The sequence below is a fragment of the Lycium barbarum genome, chromosome 4 (assembly GCF_019175385.1).
Source record: "Lycium barbarum isolate Lr01 chromosome 4, ASM1917538v2, whole genome shotgun sequence".
Taxonomy (NCBI): domain Eukaryota; kingdom Viridiplantae; phylum Streptophyta; class Magnoliopsida; order Solanales; family Solanaceae; genus Lycium; species Lycium barbarum.
Genome location: NC_083340.1, coordinates 112,799,650 through 112,827,609, shown reverse-complemented (window position 1 = coordinate 112,827,609; position 27,960 = coordinate 112,799,650). Strand labels below are relative to the sequence as shown.

At 40.0% G+C, this 27,960-nt stretch overlaps 1 protein-coding gene across 7 annotated transcripts; it reads left to right on the top strand.

Annotated features, from left to right (window-relative positions):
* The first annotated feature begins 8,554 nt into the window (after positions 1–8,554).
* LOC132636241 (DExH-box ATP-dependent RNA helicase DExH10-like) lies at positions 8,555–22,109 on the top strand. 7 transcript variants are annotated; one of them, XR_009581115.1, is made up of 17 exons: positions 8,557–9,648; positions 10,259–10,573; positions 10,692–10,796; positions 10,879–10,947; positions 13,869–14,036; positions 14,116–14,187; positions 14,279–14,395; positions 16,974–17,198; positions 17,338–17,496; positions 19,189–19,278; positions 19,423–19,515; positions 19,896–20,049; positions 20,608–20,756; positions 20,826–20,921; positions 21,386–21,478; positions 21,783–21,945; positions 22,061–22,109. XR_009581115.1 is itself a non-coding variant. In XM_060352988.1 (16 exons), the coding sequence occupies exons 1-16, from the start codon at positions 8,716–8,718 to the stop codon at positions 21,891–21,893; spliced, it is 2,949 nt and encodes a 982-aa protein (XP_060208971.1). In that variant the 5' UTR covers positions 8,558–8,715; the 3' UTR covers positions 21,894–22,109. The 7 variants fall into 7 exon arrangements, 4 of the variants coding, with proteins under 4 accessions (XP_060208974.1, XP_060208971.1, XP_060208972.1 ...); XR_009581113.1 differs by having other exon boundaries at positions 22,048–22,109; XR_009581114.1 differs by having other exon boundaries at positions 22,033–22,109.
* Positions 22,110–27,960: the final 5,851 nt, after the last annotated feature.

The following is a 27,960-nucleotide window of genomic DNA, read 5'->3' as shown; positions in this document are numbered from 1 at the left end:
GTGGCATTCTAGCCAAAAGGGAGCCTTTAGGCTTCAATCGAATTGAATGAATAGTAACTTTCCTGTGGATCGGGTTTCGAGGAGCAGAAATGCTCCGGAAGGTCTCATATTCAACTAACACCCTAAGATATGCCAAATAAAGAATTGGGAAGCTTTACATACCTCTCAGATGTCGTAAGCTCCTCCAAAAGTCCCGTCCCGTTTCGTCAAAAATCTGCAAATGGTCAAAGTTACCAAATGAGATTCTTAGGCTCAAAAATGCCTTTAACTCCATATTTGCCTACCGAAATTTCGGCAGCACTTCCCCTATAAATCTAACATCCCCGAGGCGTAGCTCGGCTCAAATTAACCAACCACAACAGCCCACACATCAACCAAACAATATAAACAACAATCAAGCCATTCTAGCTTTAAAGTTCTACATGATTTCTAAAGTTGGCAACTTCCATTCAAACTTTCAAAATCCCAATTCTATATTCACATAATTGTATTCATTTACCCATCCAACACTAGCCAAACACATTTCAAATTCAATCTAAGTCATACACGAAATTGCACCAAAATCAATAAATTTCCGTAATTCTTCAAAATATCAAAATTTCACGACGAACATTCTAACTAACGTCGTTTCATTCCGAATTCATCCATATCATTAAAAGGTCATATCTAAAGTCTCTAGTACCCAAAATATACATAAAGATACCAAGGATATACACTTTCCGATAATATCCGAATTCGTTTTCCACCGCCAATTTAATTCAACAATCACTCATTTACGATATAAGGATCACAACAACACATTATGCCAACTTAACCAAGATCAATTCAAGTCACTTCTTTCTTCCATAACTCACGGCCAAACACACTACACACACACACCCACGACTTTCTATTTACGTTAAAATTACGGGATCTCCATCTACTTCCAATGCTTAACACATTCACTTCAAATCTATAACATAAAAGGGACAAAATTCATACCTTTTCTTGAAACCCCGACTTGTCGCAAACGTCGATCTTACGCCAAACTAATTATACCCCGTTGGAGAGGGCCTTGAGTACTCCACAAATATGTGAAAACTTTGAATTTTGGATCATTAACCAAGCTTGGGAATTTTCTTTCTTTTTTTTTTCTAGGTTCGGCCGAACCTCTCTTATGGGGTGTTCTTGATTTTTTTTTGTTGATTTAATGAAAAATACAAAGTGTTGTGGATATATATCCTACTATGAGTCATGTGCTATGCACATGACATTAATACTATGGGTTTGGGCCTACACAAGGCCGGCCACCCTTCCATGGTTTGGGCCTCAATTTGTTGCATTTTTCCTTGGCCCAATTAGCTAAAGTCCCGTTTTGTAATTCCCGAAACTAATTTCCGAAATTCCAAATTTACCCTCGGCCTTTCCCAATGTCTTGACATTAAGAATTCCATAACCGACATAGTCATATTTACTAAAATCAAATTATGTCCTTCTAACACCCAAGTCGTAATTATTTCTCGATTTCCAATTATACGAAAACACGGGACATACCACTTGAGGTCCTCCCTCAAGGTTGCTCACTTAGTGCGACTGGCCGACAACACGCACGGGGGAGGCTGGCTGAGCTGTAGACACCTCTGCCCCCCTTATATATGCTTTAAAAAGAAAAACCCAAGTTCTAGCACTGGACATCATTTTGCCAGAGAATCACAATGGGCCTTTCTCACTCTTCCAAACTCCAAATGAGGCGCCGTCTATTCCTAACTCTTTCTCTTGACTTCCTTCACTCCTGCATGAAGTTTCGTCTCATCCCCATACTCGTGGAACAAGATATAGCCTTCGGGAGCTTAATCACTGACACTGCTCCTTGGCTAAGTCAAGCCCTTAGGTGAACGATCTTCAAATGACGCCAAACTTGGTAAGCACATTCCATAATATCCTAGGAAGGGTCCTCTCACCCGAAATCCCAAGATTCCATCCATAGCTCGGAAACGCACGGGACTGACACTCAGGCTCGCGCGTGGCCTCGTCCGCCGACGGCCCATGGGCTCATCCCAGATCCTTGCTAAACTTCCTTGGCACTCTTATAATATGCCATAGAGCATCTCTAGATGCTTGTTGACTCTCGCCCATCGGAGCCCCTTTTCAATGCACGTCGCCCGCGCACGGCTGACACTGCCTGCGCGGCCGACCCTGCCTGCGCGCACGGCTGACACTCCCTGCGCGGCCGACCCTGCCTGCGCGCACGGCCGACACTGCCTGCGCGCGGCTGACACTCATCTGCGCCTGTCTCCTACACGACTGACACTCGCTTGGCCCTCCTGGGCGCGCAGGGGTTATGGGCGCCAAGGCACAACGAAGGCAGCCCGTAACATTCTCCCCCACTCAAGCTCGTCATCGTCCTCGATGACATAGATACGTCCACGCCAACCCGGAGTTTGCCCCCTCGGGGTCTCACATCTCCTTCCCTAGTCCTTTGGGTCTAAAACCCATCTCATCTCCTCTTAAAAATGGAGTCGTGCCCCATGCACTTCTCCTCCCTAGTTTCTCCGAAGCGTGCCTCTGCACCTCGCTTGGAAAGTGCCTCCGCACTTGCACCCTCTGGTGGCTAACTTTGTGGTGACCGCCTGTCATTCACACCATGTTCCTCACGGCCTGCATCAGATCAGGAACCTTTGTCTCCCATCTTGGTAATTCCTACATAGCACCCATTGGTGCGACTTCCACAGTCCAACTGCAACCTTTGCAGCCCCCCCCCCCCCCCCCTCCCCCCCCTTTTTTGTTTTACCGTTTACTTCAGAAGACAATCGTCCTTCAATTTTCACATGGCCCAACGCCTCTTCACTGGCGAACACTCCCCCACTAAAAGTGGAAGACACTTTTCGTTGTTTGTCAAGGTAGGCATCCCTCGATGTGGCAACCTTTGCCAACCATTTCCTCATGGTCCTTTGTCCGTTTTCCTCCGCAAGATCCCGCTATACCAACTGTATAAACAAATCGAGGCTCGACCCCATAAATCGAAGTTAACTTGCCCACACACTGGCACTAGCGGCATTTCAAACCCAATCTTGTCCCCTTTGACGTCTCACACGGCCCCTGCATGACCCACGCTCCACAGTGGTGTCTTTGGCACTTACATATTTTGCACCCTCTTGGCACTCGTCAAGTTCTTGGGACGTACTCGTGGTGGGTACTTCATTTCCTCAAAGTGGTAGCTTCGCCCATTCTGAACAACATCTTGGTTCTTAGATTGTCACTCCCTCGACAGATTCCCTACGATCCCGGTGTGCCTCAGCACTTGGTTCCATCTCTGTGGTTCCCCGGTCGTTTGGTGTACCCCAGTACTCTCTGCTCTGGAAAGACTACATTATCAAACTTGGAAACCCATCCAATTCGAAGCTTAGCTAACCCCACTTTACCTCGGCCTCCTCACATTCGTGATTCAGCCCATTGCCTCCTCGGCTAACTCTTGTATCTCCCCACTCTGGTGGTTCGACACATTTCCACACATCTGCCTCCCCATGCTAAGTGGTTTGGCTCGCCTTCAGCATCGCCGCCCTCCCCTGGCAGTTTGGCCCCATTCCATCTTTGCCTCCCTACAAAGTGGTCCATCATCCTTCAAGGATCTCCCCGCTTCACGCGGTTCGACTCTGTCCTCTTCCTGCTCCACGCAATTCCACATTCTAACCAACAATGCCTCTCCGTCTAGCGGGTCAGCTTGGTTTTTGTCTATGCGTCCCTACCTCTGTAGTGGCGCCCTTCTGAATTTGCCTCCCCATTAAAATGGTTTGGCCTTCTATTTCACAAACATGGTGGCTGCCTCCACCTCATTGTGACATTCAATCATCCCGCAAGGAATCCTGCTCGCAGGCCATTCCTTACGTTGTCGCGGCTCACTGGCACGCCTTGCTCTAACTCTGTAGAGCTCCAACTTTGTGGTGCTAGCTCGTCTCCCGTCGAACGTAGCACCCAATCCTGCAAGCGAAGCTTGCTCCATGTTGTAGGCACCAAGCCCACTTGTCCGACATGGTTTTTTAGGGTCTCACCTTCCATTCATTGCAACCCTTAAGATGGCTAGGCGTCCGTCATCTTCCCCATAACGTCCAACCCTCGAAGGACGCTTTCCAATGCCCTCAGGCAATACTTAAGTCTATCCATCCTGGAAAGACGCTCAACTGATGCGTCCGTCGCATCCACTGTAGGATCTCCACGATCAATCCCAAAGTTTATAGTCTATGGCTCGTAGCTCTCCACAACATGGTTGCTCAACCTGGCAAACATAGCCTTTTTCCTGACCACCCGACTCATCGGCATGTCCCTCTCCTCAACGGGAGCCTAGACTGTTTGAAAGAAAATTTGCTTCCTATTTTCCCCTCTTCAAAATGGCCAACAACTCTGACTTGTTGCATCACACGACCAGACATTTTGAACCGACAAGTTTTTGATGCAAGTGAACCCTCTGGAACGCTCGCTACCTTCGCTTGACATTCTAGCCAAGTCCATGCCTTGCTCAGCAAAGCTGCTAGCCCACTGCTAACAGAGTTTCTATCTAACTGATGGATCATCACAATAAAGAACACTTGAGCTTCAGCTATCCGTTTGTCCCGTCTTGCAATAAAATCCCAACAGTATCGCACGCCGGTGCACTAAGATGACCATCCTCTGATGGCGCAAAAGCCAACCAAACACGCCTCAATGGAATCCCTCTGAAAACAGCATCCACTGCATGGATGACATCCCCTGAAGATACTTCAATCAAACTAGGATGCCCCAAAATCAACTCCCAAAACACAGACGATGGCGGAAACAATGGCTGTGAAATGGCCTTATCCTAAAAGTCTTAGTTCATGGCTGACAAAGCAAATTTTAGCCATAATACGCGCAACCAATCCCTTGTAACCAGTAGTATCGGGTTCACCCATTCGACTGGCATGAAGAATATCATTCCTGCTTTGATGTGATCTCTGCACTGACATCCAACCAATGCTCTTAAAAAAAAATTTAGCTCATGGGAGCTGTGAACGTAACCGTGGCTTCCCTTGTCTTTCTGACCCTGGCCAGATCAACCTTCGCCAATGGCTTCATTTCAAACCGCACTGCAATCCGCTATTGCTAATATCAATCACACGTGATATCAACTCAGCATCACAATGCTCACCCTTCGCTCTGATACCAATTGTTACGGGCCGACTCCTCCTAAGCGGCAGCGGCACACAAATAGCCCGTGCGGCGCTCGTAGTCCCACCTGACTACAAGCCAGCCTTTCCTTATCCCAGGTTTTCTTGGCACGACCCCATGCCTATGATGAAGCTTTGCCTCAGAGGCTTAGCGTTCCTTGTGCCGCCCGTTTGATGACAAGGCTTCAACCTTGTCTTGCTATCATACCCTTGTGGCGCATTTCATATGCGGGGTCTCGTCTATGTGCACCCCTTGGGTTGGCTACGGACATGCATGTCCCTCGCCTGGCACTGAGCGTCGCTCCTGCGCGCACAGTCCTATCCTCAAGCTTGACACTTGCCTTGTGTCGTGCCCGAGTAGGGCAACTTCCAATCCTTGGCCTTTGTCAGGTGCGGTCCTCTTTCATATGCCTATGGTTGTCCCATGGCATTGGCAAACATATCCCTCACAACTTACTTCCATCCCTCGTGGTGCAGCGTCACCCCACGACTGCACGTCTAGGCCAACGGACCCTTGCTTGCAAGGCTGAACCCAAGCCAAGCTCACAAGTCAATACACGAGGCTCTTGAGTGGTGCCTCGAGTACTCAATCGGCACGGAGGTCTTTAACATGCATAAAGATAGCCCGCGGGGCATAATCAGTTCCTACGTCAAGCCTCCGGCACATGTTGTGCGCCCAACGCGGCCCGCAGGCACGACGCCGTCCATAGAGTCCCCTAACTCGTATGGATACCTAGGACACTCCTATGAGATGCCTAGGCAGGCCCTTGAGGTCCTCCCTCAAGGTTGCTCACTTAGTGCGACTGGCCGACAGCACGCACGGGGGAGGCTAGCTGAGCTGTAGACACCTCTGCCCCCCTTATATATGCTTTAAAAAGAAAAACCCAAGTTCTAGCACTGGACATCATTTTGCCAGAGAATCACAATGGGCCTTTCTCACTCTTCCGAACTCCAAATGAGGCGCCGTCTGTTCCTAACTCTTTCTCTTGACTTCCTTCACTCCTCCATGAAGTTTCGTCTCATCCCCATACTCGTGGAACGAGATATAGCCTTCGGGAGCTTAATCACTGACACTGCTCCTTGGCTAAGTCAAGCCCTTAGGTGAACGATCTTCAAATGACGCCAAACTTGGTAAGCACATTCCATAACATCCTAGGAAGGGTCCCCTCACCCGAAATCCCAAGATTCCATCCATAGCTCGGAAACGCACGGGATTGACACTCAGGCTCGCGCGTGGCCTCGTCCGCCGACGGCCCATGGGCTCATCCCAGATCCTTGCTAAACTTCCTTGGCACTCTTATAATATGCCATAGAGCATCTCTAGATGCTTGTTGACTCTCGCCCATCGGAGCCCCTTTTCAATGCACGTCGCCCGCGCACGGCTGACACTGCCTGCGCGGCCGACCCTGCCTGCGCGCACGGCTGACACTTCCTGCGCGGCCGACCCTGCCTGCGCGCACGGCCGACACTGCCTGCGCGCGGCTGACACTCATCTGCGCCTGTCTCCTACACGACTGACACTCGCTTGGCCCTCCTGGGCGCGCAGGGGTTATGGGCGCCAAGGCACAACGAAGGCAGCCCGTAACATACCATATGCCACTTTCCATCACTGCTCCATCGCTGAGGAAACTCTGTACCACCTATTTTTTTAATGCACTAATGTCACAAATCTTTGGTCTGTTTGGCATTTCCCACGCTTCCAATGCCCCCTTTCATGACTGGCTGAAATCTCAATGCACTGCAATAATATATTTTTTTTATCATTGTATCACTTCCTACGTCCCTCCTCGCACCATTTATCCTTCGGAATATTTGGCACACCCAGAATCAGAACTTGTTCCACCATCAACGTGCCTCAGCTTCTCCTGCCAATATTTTCTTCCATATCACCGAATTCCATTACCTTTCCCCACCGCCCTTAATACCGAGCACACATCTCGAATACATTAAATGGTACCCCGGATCCTGGCTATTACAAATTAAATATTGATGGTGCCTTTGATTGCCACTCCAACAGAGCTGCAGCTAGTGGAGTAATCCGAAATCACAATGGACAGTGGCTTCATGGAGTCACCATAAACATTTACTGCTCCACAATTATGGAATGTGAGCTAGCAACACTTCTTCTCGGCCTTTGAATGGCCAGCGATTGTGCCCGCTTCCCTCTACAGATTGAAATCGATTCTCGGGAATTAACCACTATTACACACACTAACACAGGTTTCTACTCACATATTCTTTTTGATTGCAGGTCATTGATGGATCGGCTTCGCAGCACGGACACTAGCCACATCTATCAGGAGGGAAACCAAGTAGATGATGCACTGGCCAAGTTTGGCAAGCACCTAGCTCCTTCAGAACATTGCCAACCATGGATACTGTTGCTCTATTCCCACCCCCCCCCCCCACCCTTCTCCCCCGGCTATGTTTTTACCAGCTTTCACTAAGGACCATTCTGGAACCACTACGGCCAGAAGGGTCCGCACTTATATTAGTTCATTACTTTTGCGACTTTAGAACATAAATAAAATAACATCTTTCTCAGCGAAAAAAGAGGAAGGAATAATTACACTGTATGTTAATTAGGGTATCAACCCACCTTTTTAAATCATACAAAAAATGACCCACTTCCTCTTCCTCCTTTCTCTTTCTCTCGCTCTTTCTGCTGCGCCTCCTCTCTCTCGATCACCGGAAAATCCACTCAGATCTGGTGGTGGTGAGCGAGCTGGTGCGGCTGGTGGTTTTCGCCGAAGCTCCTGCATGATCTCGTTGAGGGAGATATAGAGATAAATGGAGAGGGAGAAAATCCGCTGCTGCTCGTCGGACGTCGTTGGTGGTGTTGGTGTTCGCCGGAGAATGGAACTCCGCGATGGATGGTGGCTGCTGCTATTCCGTCGTTGGTGGTGTTGGAGTTAGTTTTTGTATAATAGTGTATGAAAGTGTATAAGAGGTGTGTATACACCCATATACACACCTCTTATACACTATTACACATTTTTATACACCTATATACATAATGTATATGTCTTGTATAAAAGTGCAATTCTTATTCAAAACCAGTCCAGATCTATGTTTATACCCACTTATCCAATATTGTATAATTGTGTATAAATGTGTATACGTGCGTATTTTCGTTTATAATATTTTATAATTATATCTTTTAGTATATATACCTATACATTATACACTTTCATATATCTATATACATTATGTTGTCTTTTGTATATAAGTTTATAACATTGTATAAAAATCTTTTTGAGCTATATTTTTGTAATATAAGTGAGCAAATTATACATTTCTGGATTTTTTTCCCAAAAAAAAAAACATGGAATATGCCGCACGTGACTACCATTGTTGAAAACCTGTGAGTATATGGGCAAAAAGGTGAAATCACGGCTAAAATACCCTATAGAGCACAGTTCCCAACTCTTTCGTTCTGTAGAGGCAACACGAATTGATTAACGACAACTCAATTCGCTAAACCACCCTGTATTTTTCTTCTTTTGTGCTAGAATAGAAGCTTTAAAGTGCCCTAAAGAACCTATAAATAGTTGAAATGATGGTGGAGTCTCCCATATTAGGTAAACGGAAACTAGACGATGAGGAAAATGAAACAACAACGAAAAGGGCCAGAACTTGCGTGCACGAAGTAGCAGTTCCCAGTAATTACACTTCAACGAACAATGAATCACTTCATGGTACTCTTTCAAACCCCATTTACAATGGCCAAATGGCCAAAATTTACCCATTTAAACTGGACCCATTTCAAGAAATCTCAATATCATGTTTAGAACGTAAAGAATCAGTTCTTGTATCAGCACATACATCTGCTGGTAAAACCGCTGTAGCAGAATACGCCATTGCGATGTCTTTTAGAGATAAACAAAGGGTCATTTACACTTCCCCTTTAAAAGCATTAAGTAATCAGAAATATAGAGAATTAAGTCATGAGTTTAATGATGTTGGTTTAATGACTGGTGATGTTACTATTATGCCGAATGCGAGTTGTTTAGTTATGACAACTGAGATTTTGAGAGGTATGCTTTATAGAGGTTCTGAGTTATTGAAAGAAGTTGCTTGGGTTATATTTGATGAAATACATTACATGAAAGATCGCGAACGAGGGGTAGTTTGGGAAGAGAGTATTATTTTTTTGCCACCTGAAATTAAGATGGTTTTTTTATCAGCAACAATGTCGAATGCTACAGAATTTGCTCAATGGATTTGTAATATTCATAAACAGCCTTGTCATGTTGTTTATACCGATTTTAGACCAACCCCTTTGCAGCATTACGTGTTCCCTGTGGGTGGGGTTGGATTGTATTTAGTTGTTGATGATAATGAGCAGTTTAGGGAAGATAATTTCTTGAAATTACAAGATATGTTGACGAAGAGGAAGATGGGGAGCGCTAATGGTAAGGCTGGTGGAAGAAGTGGAAAAGGTGGTTCTGGTTCTTCTGGTGTGTCCGATATCTATAAAATTGTTAAGGTGTGTAGTGTATTCTCCAATGATTAGGTAAAATGGGGTGTGTGTTTGGTATGACGGAAAATGATTTCCAAGAAAATGTTTTCTCAGAAAATAAGTGATATTTGTACTCATTTTCTTGTGTTTGGTATGCAAGTTGGAAAACGTCATTTTAAGAGCATTTGTATATATTTATTGTCAAAAAAAAAAAAGGAGCATTTGTATATATTCGAAGCAAAACATTATGCTGATTTTGAATTTGAAGTGCAATTTCTGGTGGTGGGGGTAGTTCGGGGTGGGAGGTGGGGTAGGCAGGGGATATGTGAGGATGGGGGGTTGGGGTAGGCGGCGGTGGGGATAGGTGTGGTGGGTGGTAGGTGGGGTAAGGGGTGGGTGGATAAGTGCGAAGGTTGGTTAGGGATGCATTGGTCTGTTTTTATTGATCCAAAAAATGTTTTTCCTCAAAATTTTAAGTAAAACTATCTCCTAGTTTGAGGAAAACATTTTCCAAGATATTTTAGTGCAACCAAACAAGGGAAAATATGATCTGGAAAACATTTTCTGTCATACCAAACACACCCGGGGCGATACTTATTTTTCATGTCCGTTAAGTGGTTAATTCTCATTGTTTCAGATGATCATGGAACGGAAGTTTCAGCCAGTCATTATATTCAGTTTTAGTAGAAGAGAATGTGAACAACATGCAATGTCTATGACCAAACTTGATTTTAATACTGAAGAGGAAAAGGAAGCTGTGGAGCAGGTATTCCATAGCGCAGTGGCGTGCTTGACCGAGGAAGATAGAAACTTACCAGCAATTGAATTAATGTTGCCACTGCTTCAGCGCGGGATTGCTGTTCATCACTCTGGTTTGCTTCCTGTTATCAAGGAACTTGTGGAACTTCTTTTCCAAGAAGGACTCATAAAGGCCCTTTTTGCCACAGAGACGGTAAGCCCCTTTCTTTGCATATCTTGAATATCTTATTAGCTTTTTGTTGAATTTATCATTACAAGGCGTTGATAATCTTCCCCCTTTTGTCTGTCTTCCAAATGTTTTTCCTTAACAGTTTGCTATGGGACTAAACATGCCTGCAAAAACAGTAGTTTTTACCAGTGTAAAAAAATTTGATGGTGATAGTCATCGTTATATTGGATCTGGTGAGTATATACAGGTGAGTGTGAATTTCAATATGACATAACTTTAGCAGTATTTAGTTTTCAGCTTTTGATGTAATTTGTCTCTCTTTCATGCAGATGAGTGGAAGAGCAGGACGTCGTGGCAAAGATGAGCGTGGTATTTGCATTATCATGATTAACGAGGAGGTAAGTTATTTAACATGAATCTCTTTAAGTACCTGCTACTGCTTTCTTGAAATTTTCTACTTTTTTGATAAATCAAAATACTTTCTTTGATTTCACACCAAATTGGTGTCAGTGTCACTTTACAAAGCTGAGGATTTACATCTCACTTCTCCAAAATTCAGCTATCTATACATACAAAAGATATTTCCTTGTTTGATAGTTACAAAGATATCCTTTTTACACCAAAAGGACAAAGGAACAAAAAGGAGCTTTTGACTCTACCTTCACCAGGGACTTTCAACTGCTTCAAAATTCTACTATTCCTTTCTCTCCAAATCAATTGAAAAGGTTGAGACACAGTTTTGTACGTTTCTTTCCTCCTGGTATCCATTTTGCTCGTTCTCCAGCTTGCCATAACTTGTGCAGAGTTCTAGGCATCATCAAGAGTATGTTAAACATGAAAAATACTATAGTTGCAGATTCCATCGAGGATTCATGCCAGCAAGGCTGCTGCCTCTTTTAAGACTTTACAATGATAGCAATGTCCATAAAAATTTTTGTGGGATCTGAAGTCCAATGTACAGAAACCTTGATCTCAATTCATGTTTCCACATAATTTAGCTTGAATTATTGTATGAGCTCAAACTCTGTATGTGCTCGCGTAGATTTGCCGGTCTCTTCTGTTTCTTTGATACAGTTTTCAGTCTGTTTTTCTTTATCAGAAAAGTAATTTTGTTAATGAAACCAACATAAAGGTTGTGCTGACGATGTACAATATACAACTTGCAGTGTAAGATACTCTTACACCAGTACAAAAGAAAAACTTACTACTAACTACTACTACATATGTTTCAAGTTATGTGTCTTACTTTCCTGTTTAGTTTGTTTAAAAAAGAATGCCACTTTCCAGATTTAGTTACTCTCTAGCTCCAACTTCCCACATGACATGCACACATGCTTAAGACCACAAAATTCAAAGGCTATTTTGGTTCAGTATACACATCTTTAGTTTAAGACCACAATATTCACTAGTCTCCTTTACTTTTCTTAAACTTTGTGCCTAGTCAAACTAGACACATAAAATGAAATGGACGGAATACTACATAACTAACTGATGAACTTGAACATATTATCCACTGGATAGCAGTACCAAGTTGTTGCTGATGAATACACCTGTTACCTTTCTGGGAAAAAAAAATGAACATATTATCCACATCGTGTACAATCTACACCAGAAAGCTAATATAACAATGCATCTTGATCCAGTAAAAGCACTGCTTCTTTTGCTCTTCAAAACCTCTCTTGTGCCGTCCTAGCCAAATTGTCATCAGATACACGCAGGAACTGTACCCCAGATTTTCTTGATAGCACGGCTTATACCTTTTCCTATCCAGCACTATAACAGCTCTTTGGCAGTTTTTGGCATTTGTCCTGCCAAAAGTACTAATAACAGATTTAATAGTGGTGAAGTCTCTTTAAAATGGATAAATAAGTGTCTGTGTCTTCCTCCTCCTTTTCTCCAATATAACATCTGTTGCATAGGTTCCACCCTCTGCTCTGCAGGTTGCTTCGTGTCAATGCAACTTTATTGGAGACTAACCAGCTGAAACAAGCCACTTTAGGTGCCCGCAAGACTTCCAAATCATCCTAGTTAAACAACAACAAACAAGCCTCAGTTGCAAAAACTGGGGTCGACTATATGAATACTCATTGACCATATTTCTCTATTAAATTCGTCAGGCCAAGTTTATATAAAATAAAAAGTATTAGAAGTTCTCATTTATTGTATACCTGCATAAAAATCTCCGATCGGATTAAAAGACTCCTAGAAAGTATAAGACTTAAATGTAAACATATTAACATGATTAAAATATATTCCCGGCTAATTGGTATCACTTATATAAATCTTATTCTTCAGTTGCGCTTTATCTTTCGCTAAGTTTGCATGGACTCCACGAGATTGTAGGTCTTTCAGATAACTTTCTTCCATCTGATTTTAGGTCTACCTTGTCCCTTTTTAATACTTTCACTCACCATGGTATCACACCTATAGATTGGTGCATCTGGTGGTCTATGTGGGACATGATCAAACCATCTCAAAAGACCTCTCATTTTATGTGGACAGAGAGAAATAGGAGATGTTTTGATGGAGTCAACTCCTTTAGATCTTTTGAAGGCAAGATGTATTGACAATTTGTTTTGCTGGTCTATTAGCTCTTTAGTTCTGGCTTAGGTAGTTATGTATAGTCAGCCAGTAATATTTTGTAAGCTCACAAGTTAAATTTTGTAATTCTTGCATCTTCTTGATGCATTTTATTGAAATCACTTAATTCATAAAAGAAGCTTTGTATTTAAGTGGAGAAGGGTAGCGGGGTGGACCCATTGCCCACCAAGTTTCGAACCGTGCGCCACTAGCCCTTAGGGATTTCTTTGATTATCAGGGAAAAAAAGGAAGACTTCCAAATCATTGTCCATTGGTAAGATTTTTCAGGCACAACTTTATGAAAGAGATTTCTCAAAGACATTTGCTGCAGTAAGGAATCTATAAGCTGATATTACCAAAAACTCCATCCTTTTCCCGTATCCAGTATAGAGTATTTTATGCTAGATTCTGAAGCTGGAAAATATGGAACTCTTGCAGCAATTGAGTCAACTTCTAAAGCTCCCGGTCATTAAATTTCTTCTATAAGTCAAATCCGCCCTTGATTTGCTCTACACTGTGATAAAGTAGCTTGCTTGCTTCTAGTAAAGTAAAACAGATCTGGATATCCAAGGCAGGAGTCCACTTATTTCTTCTTTTCACTTACTGCAGCTATAGTCAAATTGTGTTGCTTATTGCTGGGTACGCCTATGCATACAGCATACTTAACTATGCCTAGAGCAGTCTAATCTAATGATGTTAGATCTGTAGTGATAACTTACATACAGGGTGATGGTTTCAGATGGAGATGGATGACCTCAAGGACATGGTTTTGGGTAAACCAGCTCCGTTGGTCAGCACTTTTAGGCTGAGTTACTACACAATTTTGAATCTAATGAGCCGAACTGAAGGTCAATTTACCGCTGAGCATGTTATCAAAAACTCATTTCACCAGTTCCAGTATGAGAAGGTTCACTCTTAGAAAAATACCATTTTCTCTGTCACTACTCCATATTCAATGATTGACAGTGATATTTTCTCTTTGTTAGGTTTTACCTGACATTGGGAAGGAGGTTTCCAAGTTGGAAAAACAAGCTGCATTGCTTGATGCCTCAGGGGAGGTATATTGTTTTTTTTTTTTTTTTCCCTTTTATTCAATGACATATTTATTTTTGCACTAGATCCTAAAATTGATGTCTGTTCAATTTGTAGGCTGAGGTTGCAGGATATCATAAACTAAGGCTTGAGATAGCCCAATTTGAGAAAAAATTGATGGCTGAAATAACAAGGCCTGAAAGGGTTCTGTATTTTCTTCTTCCTGGCAGGCTGGTAAGTGGTTGTAGGCATCTCTTCTATTGTGCTATGAGTTCCGATTCAACCTGGACATATGTCACTTCGCCCTTTTCTGACTCAATCTATGATTGGTTGACTTCCCTTTTCTCTTTTAGGTAATTCATTCATGGGTTGAACTTGTTTAGCCTCTCGAAGTATATTTTTTGACATCTCTATGTCTCCCCTCTGTAAAATTTGAAATGAAATATGTAACTATGCTACTTCTTATTTGTAACTTGCCTTTTGCATGGGTTGACTCTTCTGCAATGGGAAATGAGCTGCAAGCCCCGTGCATGGCCTTTTGCAACTGCATTACAGACATATCCTAGAATATTATATGCGATGAAATCTCACCTTATAAAAAAAGAATATATTATGTGATTCCTTAGGATATTATGTATTTAATTATAGAATACTTTCCTTGTTACGTATTACATAGTCCAAGACTCCTATATAAGTAACCCTTCTAGTTTGCTATTAATTGATCAAGTAATAGGAAGCTCTCTTGAATTTTTTTCACATTTACCTGTTGCTTGGTTTAATTGCACCTCCTTTCACCTGTTAGAACATATTTGGGTCATCAGGAGGGTAAAGTAGAAGTTTAGAACATGTTATGTGTAGGTAAGGTTAAAAGTTTATAGCTTTTAAATGATGGATCAAAGTTGAATTGCCAGAGGCTTTATATTTGATTATATCTGAGTCATACAATGAAAATAAACTGCATAAATAGATAGAGGAGTCAATTTCTCCTGATGAAATGTCATTCAATTTCTCCTGATGAAATGTCATTGCTGCTAGTTTGCATTCATTTCCAACATAGTACAGATGGTGTATCACAAGAATGGTAACTGTCCAGGCTAAAGTTGCCCGTATGGTATTTTTTCGTTTTGAGAGATGATTGTTCAACAAATATGTAGGTCTCATGAGGGGGTGATTCACTGGGACTTAAGATTTAGAAGAGACCTTCATGATTCGGAGATGGAAGAATTTCACAATTTAATAGAGCTTTTGTATGGGTTAAACACACCAAACAAGTTATCGGATGTTTGGAGGTGGGGGGAGAGTGGAGACGGCTTATTCACTGTTAGCTCTTATTATAAGAGGTTTTTAGTGAGAGAGGAATTCTTATTATAAGAGGTTTCTAGTGAGAAAGGAATGTACTTTCCCCCATGATGCCATATGGATCCCTAGAGCACCAAGGAAGGTTTGTTTCTTTGTATGGCTGGTGGCAAAGGGTGCGATTTAACAACGGAGAATCTGAGAAAGAGGATATCAACCTAAGTTAGTTGGTGTTTTATGGATAAAAGTGCAGGCGAAAGTGTAGACCATCTTCTTTTGCATTGTAAGGTGGCGAGTCGGTTATGGAAGGTGGCCCTCAATTTGTTTGGGATGCAATGGATTATGCCGGACACAGGAAGGAGGTTTTGCAAAGTTGGACTCATAGAAGGGTAAGAAAAGCTTGAGGGCATGGTGCGTTAGCAATCATATGGGTCATTTGGAAAGAGAGGAATAGGAGCCCGTTTGGATTAGGTTACTGTAAATAGCTGATAAGCTTTTAGTGCTGAAAAACATTTTTAAGTGCTGAAACTGATTTTATAAAAAAGCAGTTGCGTGTTTGGATAGAAGTGCTAAAACTGTTAATAAGCAGTTGATATGTTTGGTAAAAAAGTGCTGATAAGCTGTTCATTTGTTAGAATGACTAAAATACCCTTAAAAGTTTTGCAAAAAATTATAAATTTAAAAGTATAAGTATAAAAAATAGGAGGAAAGACAGATACGGAGTGAAGAAGAAGTTAGGAGTTTTATTTTGGGAAAAATGTTTTGAGAATTAGAAAAAATATCAGGTTTATCATTGTAAAATACTTTGTCAAACCAAAAGTGCTTATAAGCTGAAAATCCATAAGTCACGGATGACCAACTTTTGACTTTTGGCTGATTCTTTAGTGTTTACCAAATGCGCAGATAATCTAAAAACTGCTTATAAGTCAGTTTGACTAGGAGTCTGTTTGGATGGGCTTTTGGCTTATGACTTATAAACCAAAAACCATAAGTTAGAAATCCTAACTTATGGCCTTTGACTTATTTTTGTTATTTTGGCCTAAAAACAAGGGCTGAAAAGCACTTTTTTACCTTAGCCAAACATTACAAAAGTGCTTAAAAGCTATTTTGGCTTAAAAGCACTTAAAATAAGCCATTCCAAACAGGCTTTAGCTTATAAGCTTAGCCAAACACCCTCTAGGAGGGCTTTTGAAGGGCTGGAACTTGATTTTGTAAAAATGCTGAGTAGTTTTTGTCTCTAGTTACTATTTGGTGTACTTACGAAGTCCCAATTTGTATAGAGGATTGGATCTCTTATGTTGAGAGCCATATTTTGGTGTAGCTTCTCTTTTTTTTTGGTATAAGGCTTGAAAATGGGGTTTCCTCCCAATTGTTACGAAAATTATTTACCTTATTATCGTTTTGCTGCTTGTGTTGACTGGAAATTCACTCACCTAATACCTTATTCGACAACTCCATTAGAGGGTTCATGTTTATCTTTTGCACATACTCTGAGCATATGCATTGTTAAGGGCAGGTTAAGGTATGGGAAGGTGGAAAAGATTGGGGTTGGGGTGTTGTAGTCAATGTGGCGAAGAAGCCTCCAGCAGCATTGGGTTCTTTGCCCGCTGCCCTCTCTGCTTCACGTGGCTCTGGCTATATTGTGGATACCTTACTTCATTGCTCTCTGGGTTCCAGTGAAAATGGTTCTCGACCCAAACCATGTCCTCCTCGTCCTGGGGAAAAGGGTGAAATGCATGTGGTGAGTACATAATAATGCTGTGTTGTAGTTTTCCAGTACTCATTTCATTGAACACAAGTGAATTAGTTTATGAGCATTAGTTGTATTTTTTAATCTGAGTGGCTGCTTCTTGGACATGACACAACGTTAAAATTTGTAGGTTCCTGTTCAGTTACCCTTAATTTCTTCTCTCAGCAAGCTTAGAATATCTGTTCCTTCTGACCTTCGGCCTTTGGAAGCGAGACAAAGTATTTTTCTTGCAGTACAGGAGCTTGAAAAACGGTTCCCCGAAGGCCTCCCAAAGCTTAACCCTGTAAAGGTAGTTATTTTCACTTGCTTTTTATTTTCTTTTTCTAAATCTGGAATTTGCCATTTAAAAAAATATCAGGTCATTGATCATAAATGATGGTTGTCAATCAAGTGCCAAACCTTGTTTCCATTAGCTTGAAGAGCAAAAATCCTTAGGCCTAATGTTGACACTAGATTGGCATATTAAATGGCCATTTTTTCCTTCCTTCGTTTGGGATATATCTATCTGACTAGAAGCTATGTGTCAGGAACATTACTAGTGATGTGTATGCAAAAACTGTAGGATAAAAGCTGGAAATGAGGGTAGCTAATAGGTAAAGTAATTTTATCAATTAGAACAGCACAAAGGATGTGCTATTGGGACGGTACCATGTAGCAAAAGAACAAATAACAAAAATGTGTCCCGGCTAATCTTGTAGGGATTCTAATGTTTGTAGAACTGCTTCAGCCTCATTTACATGTTCCATCCTCCACCATAAGCAAAACAAAAAATTTACAATTTGACTTTAACTCGTTGGTTGAGCTCGCTGAATCTTCAAAACATTTTCTATTTCTTTTAGTCCAGACAGTCCACCAAATACATGCTGGTAAAGTATTCCACCACAGTAGCTTCCTTTTCCTTAGGCCTTTTCTGTGCCAGCACCTCAATATATCATTTGTTGATCTTGGCATGACATATAGCAATCCAATCATACTTAAGAAAATTGGTAAACCGTGATTTTCTGATGAGAATGCACTAAAAAACCTGCTTATAGGAATATTTATCTGACTGAAAGCTGTGTCATGAACACTGCAAGTGATGTATATGCAAAAACTGCAGTCAAAGCTGGAAATGAGGACTGTAATGCAATAGTAATTATGGCACGGTGTGTCTTAAAGTCTTAACAAACGTGGGGCGTTCTATATGCTTAATGGTTTTAGGGTTTGTGAATATCATATAGCTGTCTTTAACAACATCCTATCTTGGTGACTGATGTGCCCTGTGATTGTAGTTAAGGCTACCTACTTGTAAGGTGTAAGACATTTGTCAATTAATTCTCGATTGAAAAAAAAAAAAATCTCTCAGCTGATGCTTTTACAACTAGGCTGGGCCCAAGCCAAAAACAAAATCCTGTACCGATAGCACTTCAGTGCAAAATGAAAGATATATATGACGTCGATTTATATATTAGTTGATTCCTTCAAGTCCTTACACGAGAGATAGGGCCCTGTATTCTTCTGCAGCTTCATTGTACATACACCTTTGTTGCGTTTTAACTGTTATTTAGTAAGTTACTAAAACTCAAAACTTACTTATCCAGAAGGAAAAATATCTCTCAGGTCTCAGCTGATGCCTCCTTGAAAACACAAAATAGGGGAAAAGAAAAAGAAGGCAAAAAAAAAAAAAAAAAGACCCGAGCTAAAACAATAGAAAAAGTTACAAAAAGAATAAAATGGGGAACGTAAAATATCTTGATTTGCTAAGTGGAGCAATATAGTAATTTTGTCTGATCTTGTTGCTGAGTTCATTGTCAATTCCATATTACAGAACTTCTATTATATGTTGCTGAGTAATGTTCTTCTGTGCGGGTCAAAATTCTGTATTTATATATTATTTTGCTTCTCACATAAGTTTAGGTTCACCAGAATATGTTTATTCTTCAACTTTGAGCCACTGATGAAGACAAGGGTTTGTTGCTTTTCCGGATTTTTAAAATTGTAGGACATGGGCATTGAAGATCCTGAAGTCGTTGATATGGTGAACCAGATTGAAGAACTTGAGAAGAAGTTGTTTTCTCATCCACTGCAAAAGGTTTGACAAGAAGTTTGCTTTTGAATGATCTGTTTATTCAGTGAGGAGACAGTAAACTAGATGCTTTTGCCATTTGCCTCTATAGATGATGGTTTACTTATTGTCACTACTTTTACCATTTGCTGTTGCACACATTCGGGGCAGTCACAAAATGAACATCAGCTTAAGTGTTTCCAGAGGAAGGCTGAAGTGAACCATGAAATTCAACAACTCAAGTCAAAAATGTGTGATTCACAGGTAAATCTCCTGTGTTGCTTGCTTGTCGACACTAAAGTTTATTTTTATTTTTTCCTTTTATTTGTTTTTCTCAATTAGGCATTCATATTTAAAGTTCTCTCTTCAGTGATCTCTTAGATGTGCTGGGTTAAATTCTTCTCATCTAAAATACTAACATTATATATCTCATGGCACACAATTATTAGCTTTCATTCTTCTTTGGTTAGTGTATTTAATAATTATTGCTTTTCTGTTTTTCATATCCATCTTTTATTAAGATTTAGTTTTGAGATTTTTCCTATGTCTTCAACTTTAAATCCTTAGAGATTTAACAATTAAAACACTTTATACTGCATTTTCGCTATTTTATTTACTTATAACTAAATTTGGCAAATTTTCAGCTTCAAAAATTTCGGGATGAACTTAGGAACCGCTCCCAAGTCCTGAAAAAGCTGGGCCACATTGATGCTGATGGTGTTGTGCAGTTGAAGGGACGGGCAGCCTGCTTGATAGACACTGGAGACGAACTTCTCGTGACTGAATTGATGTTTAATGGTAATGTCACTGTTGTTTGAAAACTTCTTTGTTTATGTGGGAACAAATTGCTTTCATTTAGAAAATGAGAGACAGTCTATTTTGTTTTGAACTTTGAAGCTTAAAATGGAAACTAGGTAAGATTAAATGGAGTGTTATTGCATTTTAGAGATGTATATACACTTATGGTGTATTGCATGGATATAAAGCTTGATAGAACTTTGAGTCAAAAAAAATATTTTAGTAGGGTCTCTTGGAGCATATTGAAGATTCTTATGCAATTATGGTTGGTTGCTCTGGAACTTAAACTTACATATTTGCTGAAGCCTAGCAAAAAAGGTGTTTTATTCTTTTCTCTTATAATTCTTTATAGCCTTATAGTATAGATCATCCCTACATACTTTTGCTAACTCGACTTTTGAATACTCTGGTTGCGGTAGCTTCACCTTAGGCAATGTTGTTTGATTTCCAGTTGGACATAGCCAGGCTTTGGAAAAAGTCTTGTGGCATTCCCTTGGTGTGCAAAGAGTGGGTAGTTGATTGCTGATATTCGATATCGTGCATAAATTTTGTGGCCAGGTACATTCAATGATCTTAATCATCATCAAGTTGCGGCTCTGGTAAGCTGCTTTATCCCAGGCGACAGATCAGAGGAACAAATACAATTAAGATATGAACTTGCAAAACCATTACAACAGTTACAAGATAGTGCAAGAAGAATAGCAGAGGTGAGTTGAAAGAGGAATATGTCCTTTATTTACATGTCAGAAGCATGGATAACACCAACAACTTTTCAGATACAACATGAATGCAAGTTGGAAATAAAGGTCGATGAATATGTGGAGGCATCAGTTCGACCATTCTTAATGGATGTTATTTACTGTTGGTCAATGGTGAGTGAATAAGATATATGTTTCTTTTTTTTCCCCCAAAATGATTCATGTTTCTTTCCCCGCATTAGTATCCTAGATTTGTCTTGTTGAATTCTGTTAACATCATTCTGCAACCATTTACACCAAAAAGACCAGGAGACTTCCCAAAGATCCACAAAATCGGTCCTCCCAACCGTTGCCTTTCAAACTATCTATTACTTGCAAATACTGCTTAGTACGTGATGGATACTTGAGCTGTTCAATTTTCGAAGGCATTATTTCTTGCATTCAAAGTCCTTTGCTTAAAAATGAATGAGGTTGCCAATTACTGGAAATACCTTTTATAGAAACAAGAAAGCTTATGTTGAGTCTTCCGAAGTTGACCTAGGTTCTTTCCCTTCCCCAATGAAAAACTAAAGGAAAGGAAACACTGGAGATTTCATCTTCCTCTAATTTTTGTTAATCTGCATATTGTTTTCGCTTAGGGTGCATCTTTTGCGGAGGTTATACAAATGACAGACATCTTTGAAGGTAGCATCATACGGCTGGCTAGAAGGCTTGATGAATTTTTAAACCAGGTAAATTCATTAGAACTTCAGTTGTGTTTATGAATAATTCGAGATATTATCATTGTTCATCGCCATCTACTTGTGCATCAGGAGAGCACTTCCTTAAGACTTAATTTTCTTTTAGTTATACTTATTTGTTCAATAAGCTGTGGTAAACAAGCATGTCATTGGTACCTGTAGATCTGACTACTTTCTTTTTTTGATTATGTACTATTTTTTGAAATATGAGTTTCCTTTCCCTTACACTTAACAGCTACTCCACTTGTTTGCATTATAGAGTCAAATAATGAGACTTTTCTCTTGGCATTTACAGTTGAAAGCTGCTGCACATGCTGTGGGAGAAACAGATTTAGAGAACAAATTTGGTGCATCAAGTGACAGCATTCGGCGAGGGATAATGTTTGCAAATTCTCTCTACCTGTAAGAGTTCTTGTAGAAGTAGATCAGTGCTGGGTAGCTGGGAGTACTCATTATCGGTATATCAGGCTGTATATTCTGTCCCTGACAGATTCTTCTTTTATTCATTCTTTTCGTATTCAAAGTAACATGTTTCTTATTTCTAGTGATACCTTCTGTAGTTGAATGTGGCAGATCCATAAGCTTGCTGTTTGATTATAATTGCAACACACTTTAGTAGAAATTTGGTGCTGGAAAGGCATTATCGGGAAATTGCTTTGGCATCAGACTGGGAGAACGTCATGGTTTATTTCGTCAATGGTGCAAGAGTTGTGCTAATACAGCTAAGTATGAGTTCCACGAAAGTACAGTAACCCAAAGGGGCTAGAGTGCAAGATTGGCGTTAAAGGGAATCATAGAAGTATAAGTGTATCCGTTCCTATCGTATCCCTCGACATGTAGTCCAGTAATATGTTCTTTCTTAACTATGAGTTCCAAAGAATGAAGAGTGGCAGTCTTCTCCTTGTATATAGTTGTTTCCTTCCAGATGATCTCATATTTAACGTAACAAGTCATGTATGTCTAAAGTTGTTATTCAAGCGATTTGCTCCAGAGTTGAGTTGCAATTAGAGTTTACCTTAAGTATGATGAGGTTAAGAGCTTACAGAACGTGATTAGGAGGATTTGTAGAATGTGGTTTAAGACGAACGATACTTAGGATGAAGCATATGGTGACTTCCAGAAGAATAGTTGAGAAATAGCGTACCTTCAGACAAAGTAAAGTACGTAGAGAGCTTACAAGTATTGTTATAGCACTATAGAATGGCACCTAACCCCTTTTTTTTAATTGCAATATGAGAAATGGAAGTCATTAAACAAAGAGTTTGTAGTGCTGTTGGTTCATCTAAACTCCTAAATCCCAGCTCCATAAAGCAAATTCCTAATAATCTATACTCGATGTAACACCAAAAACAATATATAATTGTCATCGTTTTAGCAGCTTCACTCCAAGCAATTTGCGTCCCAAGTTCCATTTATCTTATCATGCAAGAATTGGTTGATGTTCCACCATAACATTTGGACTTCTGCCAGTAACTATTTAAAGCATAAGAAGCATGGACCACAACAGCATCGGGGAAATAACAGCTTCCAGTAGGACCTAATGGCTTCACAATCAGCACCACAAGCACAATCCAGAGCCTCCTGCAATGTATCTGGTGAAACGTTAGACTTAGCTACTCACCACAGCCCGCTACCATGTTCCCCTGTTACCTGTGGGTGCTTGACCGCCGCCACCCTGAGATGGAATATACAAGGTGGCAAAGGGGGTCCATAAGAAGGGGTTACAGTATTGAACGCTGGAGGCATTTCAGGTTCAAAAGGAAGAGATAATGGTGAAGGTCAAGTGTTTCCTCTCAACGGAGGAAGTGGTATTAGAAGCAAATGCTGGAGAAGATAAACCAGTTGTAGGGGTATGATTTGGGGCTAATGGGGTTGGACTTGTAGGGAAAGTGTGAGCTCCCTGATTGATACCGGATAAAACAAATCTTGGTTTTCGTTTTCCTTGTGATGGACCTTGAAGAGGGGTACCCCTCTATTAGAGGTGTTCCAGAAACGTCTGTGATCGAGTAAACAGCTCTACGAATGAATGGATCGGATTGACTTGGAAAATGAAAAGATTTATACAAGTAACATATTTCCTCATTACTTTGTGGAAACTTGTTAGGTATCTTTGGTTCTCACTGGTGAGGTAAATTTGTTCAGGCTAAAATTTCCTGAACAAGGATAGGTTTATATTAACATTGTATATTCTAGAACATGGGTCCAAATTAGAAGAAAAAGAAGTAGACTTTGGTTTCAGCCTGCAAACCCCACCTTATATGAGAATAGTAAGAGCCCGTTTGGATTGACTTATAAGTTGGTCAAATGAGTTTATAAGACATTTTTAATTTATTTGGATGTTTGACAAAAATAAAAAACAACTTAAATTAAATTAAAAGTGTTTAAAATAAGTCAAAATCAAGAAGTTACTCAACCCCAACATTTTTTTTTTGGCTTAAAAGCCATTTTGATTTGACCAATAACTTTTTCCTTTTATCCCTTATATTCTCTGTTAATTCCAATACTACCCTTCTAAAAATCCTTTAAGCACTTTTATCCAAACCCGTAACTGTTTATTTATAAAATAACTTTCAGCACTTAAAGTATTTTAAACACTTATGCTTAAAAGTTACTTTTTTCCGGCTAATCCAAACGGGCTTATGATCTATCCTTCACGAAATATCCTTCAGCAAGCCATACAAAAAATAAGTTCAGTCTAAACATTGCTCTATTAGTAAAGTGCACAGTGACTTTTCAACTGCGATACTAGTTGGTATTGTAACTATGCTGTCCACAGCACCAGGAGAACATTTGGATCCAACAAACTAAAAAACTATGCAATCCTATCTGCCGCAACACATATAACTTATTATTAGTGTATGGAGACTTGGTATTACCTTCCCGATGGGGCTTGCAAGCCGTGCAATTCCTTTGAAGTACAGTTGGACGAATAACCGTCGTCTTAACAGTGGCGGATGCCACTTATTATTACCGTGTTTATCTGAATTCATTACTTTCAATGCGGAACACTAATTTTTGTGTAAAAATTAATTAAAATTGTAGTAGATATGAATCCATAACTATGAAGATATATTAGTGTTCAGTACTAATAAGTAATAACCTTAGGGGTCTTTTGGTAGGCAGGTATTGGTAATGGAAGTATTGGTTATGCAAGTATTAATAGTGTAGGTATTAGTAGTGTGAGTACTAGTTATGCAGGGTTTAGTTATGTATAAATGATTTCTTTGAATGTTGGTTAGTTATATTAAAAGTTAATAAATATTGTATACTTCTTAAAATTAAAATATTATATTAAAATTATATAAATATATTTATTTAGAAAAGGAAAGTATCTAAGTGGGGAATGATAAGGGTAATATTGGCATTTCAATTTTTTATTCATGTACTCTTTCCGTTTCAATTTATGTGGCACCATTTCCTTTTTAGTCCATCCCAAAATGAATGTCACCTATCCTTATTTGACAAGTATTTAATGGCACCAACCCTATTGTATCCTTGTTGGGTCCCGCTTACTTTTAAAGATGTGCTTATTGTGAAGAAAAGTAAGGGCAATTTGGTAAACATAACAAAGTCTTCTCTTATTTTTTAAACTCCGTGTCCGGTCAAATAGTACCACATAAATTGAGACGGAGGGAGTATTAGTTATTTCATCTTCTATCACGCTTAAAATAATACGTAGATTCCCTCATAACTTATACATGTATTAGTTATGTTGGGTTCTAGATTGCAAACCAAACGTCGTACTAAATGTATACATGAATAACTTACTTTCTAACTAGCTACCAAACATATAAGTGCAGAAATTAATACATGAATAACCTACCTCTTGTCCAGCTACCAAACGACCCCTTATGGTTAAACGCATGAAGCGCCGCTGATCGTCTATATGAGTTAACAGTGTATATCGTTTCAATGCTGCAACATAGATATTCTCCACTATAGAGCTTCTCATTTTATGCTTATCAGCGATTATCTACTGGTTATACTTGTACAATAGGTAAAAAAATATTAACAAGACTAATATTTACTGTAATAGCCTAATAGGTAATCCAAAATTTCCGAGTATATACTGCACAACTTATATCTGAATTCATATATGCCTATTCAGGTAGGGATATGTTACCGGAGAAATTCCATCTTCGGTGAAGTCGAGATTAATGGATGAAAGAAATGGAGTTGTAGCTCTGTTTGAAAGATATAAAATCATCAAGTGATAGCTGACAATTCCTTTATTTTCCAATATTTTGTTTATTAGAAAATAACAAGTATAAGTACTAATAAATGACCAAGTGTCCTATATTCTAGAATGTAGTACAGGGGTATTTCCGTATTTTAGGTGTATATACATTTTCATTTTCATTTTATTTTAATTAGGTTTGTTAGAATAAGAAGGGGAGCCTTGGCGTAACTGGTAAAGTTGCTGCCATGTGACCAGGAGGTCACGGGTTCGAGCCGTGGAAACAGCCTCTTACAGAAATGCAAGGTAAGGCTGCGTACAATAGACCCTTGTGGTCCGGCCCTTCCCCGGACCTCGCGCATAGTGGGAGCTTAGTGCACCGGGCTGCCCTTTTTAGGTTTGTTAGAATAGCATCTTTATTTTGTGTATATATACACGAGCAAGCTTTGTACGAAATAGACAACTGAATACAGTGAAAATTTCTCATACAATCTCTTTTATTTTCTGTCATAGTATCAGTAGCATTAGCTCTTGCTTTACAAAGTTTTTCTTTATAATTTTTTTTTTTGAATCTCCTTCTATTTTAAGAACACTCATCAATGGGTGATATTACAGTAGCTAAAAATGATCCCACTAAGATTGATGCTCAGCACCCTTACTTCCTTTCCCCATCTGATTCGCCTGGTATGCATCTTAAAAACACCACATTTGATGGTACCAGTTATGGGAATTGGAAAAGAGGTGTGCTGATTTCTTTATCTGCAAAAAATAAACTCGGTTTTGTCAATGGCACCTACAAAATACCAAGCAAAGAGTCAAACATGTTAGAATCATAGACTCGATGCAAATGGTCATTGCTTGGTTGCTTAATTCCTTAACTACAGAAATAGCAGAAAGTGTAATCTATTCAAATACTGCAGCAGATCTGTGGAATGAACTGGAAGAGAGGTATGGCCAAGCTGATGGCACCAAACTCTTCCAGCTTCAAAGAGATCTTAATAATATTAATCAAGGTTCTAGTGATGTTGCCTCTTACTTTAACAAGCTGAAGAGGATCTGGGATCAACTTAGAGAACTAAATACTTTTATGGTCTGCGGTTGTGATTGCACCTATGATGCAAGAGTCACAATTAGAAAATGTTTGAGGATCATCCAATTTCTGATGGGCTTAAGTGAAATTTACATTGCAGCCCAAGGAAATGTGTTAATGATGAAGCCATTACCAACTGTGGCACAAGCCTATTCTATCATTCTTCATCAAGAAAATCAAAGAGCGGTACACTCTAGCCATCATATTTCTATTGATTCTTCTGCCTTTATGAGTACACAGAAATGGAATGCACAAAGGAAACCTGTGGAATATAGAGGAACAAATCAATACCAAGGAAAGAAAAGTGATCTCTATTGCAAGTATTGTAAGAAAACAGGACATGAAAAGGAACAATGCTACAAGTTGGTGGGTTATCCTGCACATTTTAAGATGAACAAACAAAACAAAGGAAATAATGGAGGTGGAACTTTTGGAAACCAGTAGGTTAATATTGCAGAAACAACTGAATCTATTGAGACAATTACATGTGGAAATGCACGGGCAAATCTAGTAACAAGCCAGAGCTTCTCCAAAGAACAATGTGACCAGCTCATCCATCTATTCCAAACTGTGCAGGGAGGTACTACTACTGCATCAGTTTCTGAACCTACTGCAAATGCTAACCTGGCTGGTATGAACACTAATTGCCACATCTTTTCTTCCTTTTATTCTAACATTCCAAACCACCCCTGGATCATTGATTCTGCAGCCACTCAACATATGACTTTTGATGAATCTCTATTGCATGATATTATTGTCCTTAAAACACCAATAATGGTACATCTTCCTGATTCACATAAACTTCCAGTTAAATGCATAGGAAAAGTACAAATTACTCCTAAGATTGTGCTTCGTAATGTACTTCTTATTCCCACATTTAAGCACAATCTTCTTTCAGTAAAGAAATTATGTGAGCTGTTTAATGTGGTCTGTTTTTTTTTAAACCAGGTTGGTTGTTTCTTACAGGTCCATTCCTTGAAGAAGGGTCAAGCTTTTGGTGATGCTTCTACTGGTGTGTACCTACTGCAGGGTTCCTTACCTCTTGTCCCAGATATCTCAGTCAAGCTTATTGAACCTGCTTCTTTTTCAAGCCAGCCATCACAATCAAGTTGCTTAGAATCTAGTCCATTTCCTGTTTCTACTTCTGTTTGTCCTAGAGCTTCATGCTCCAAATCTGCAAGTCCTGTTTGTCATGAAAAGTTTTAT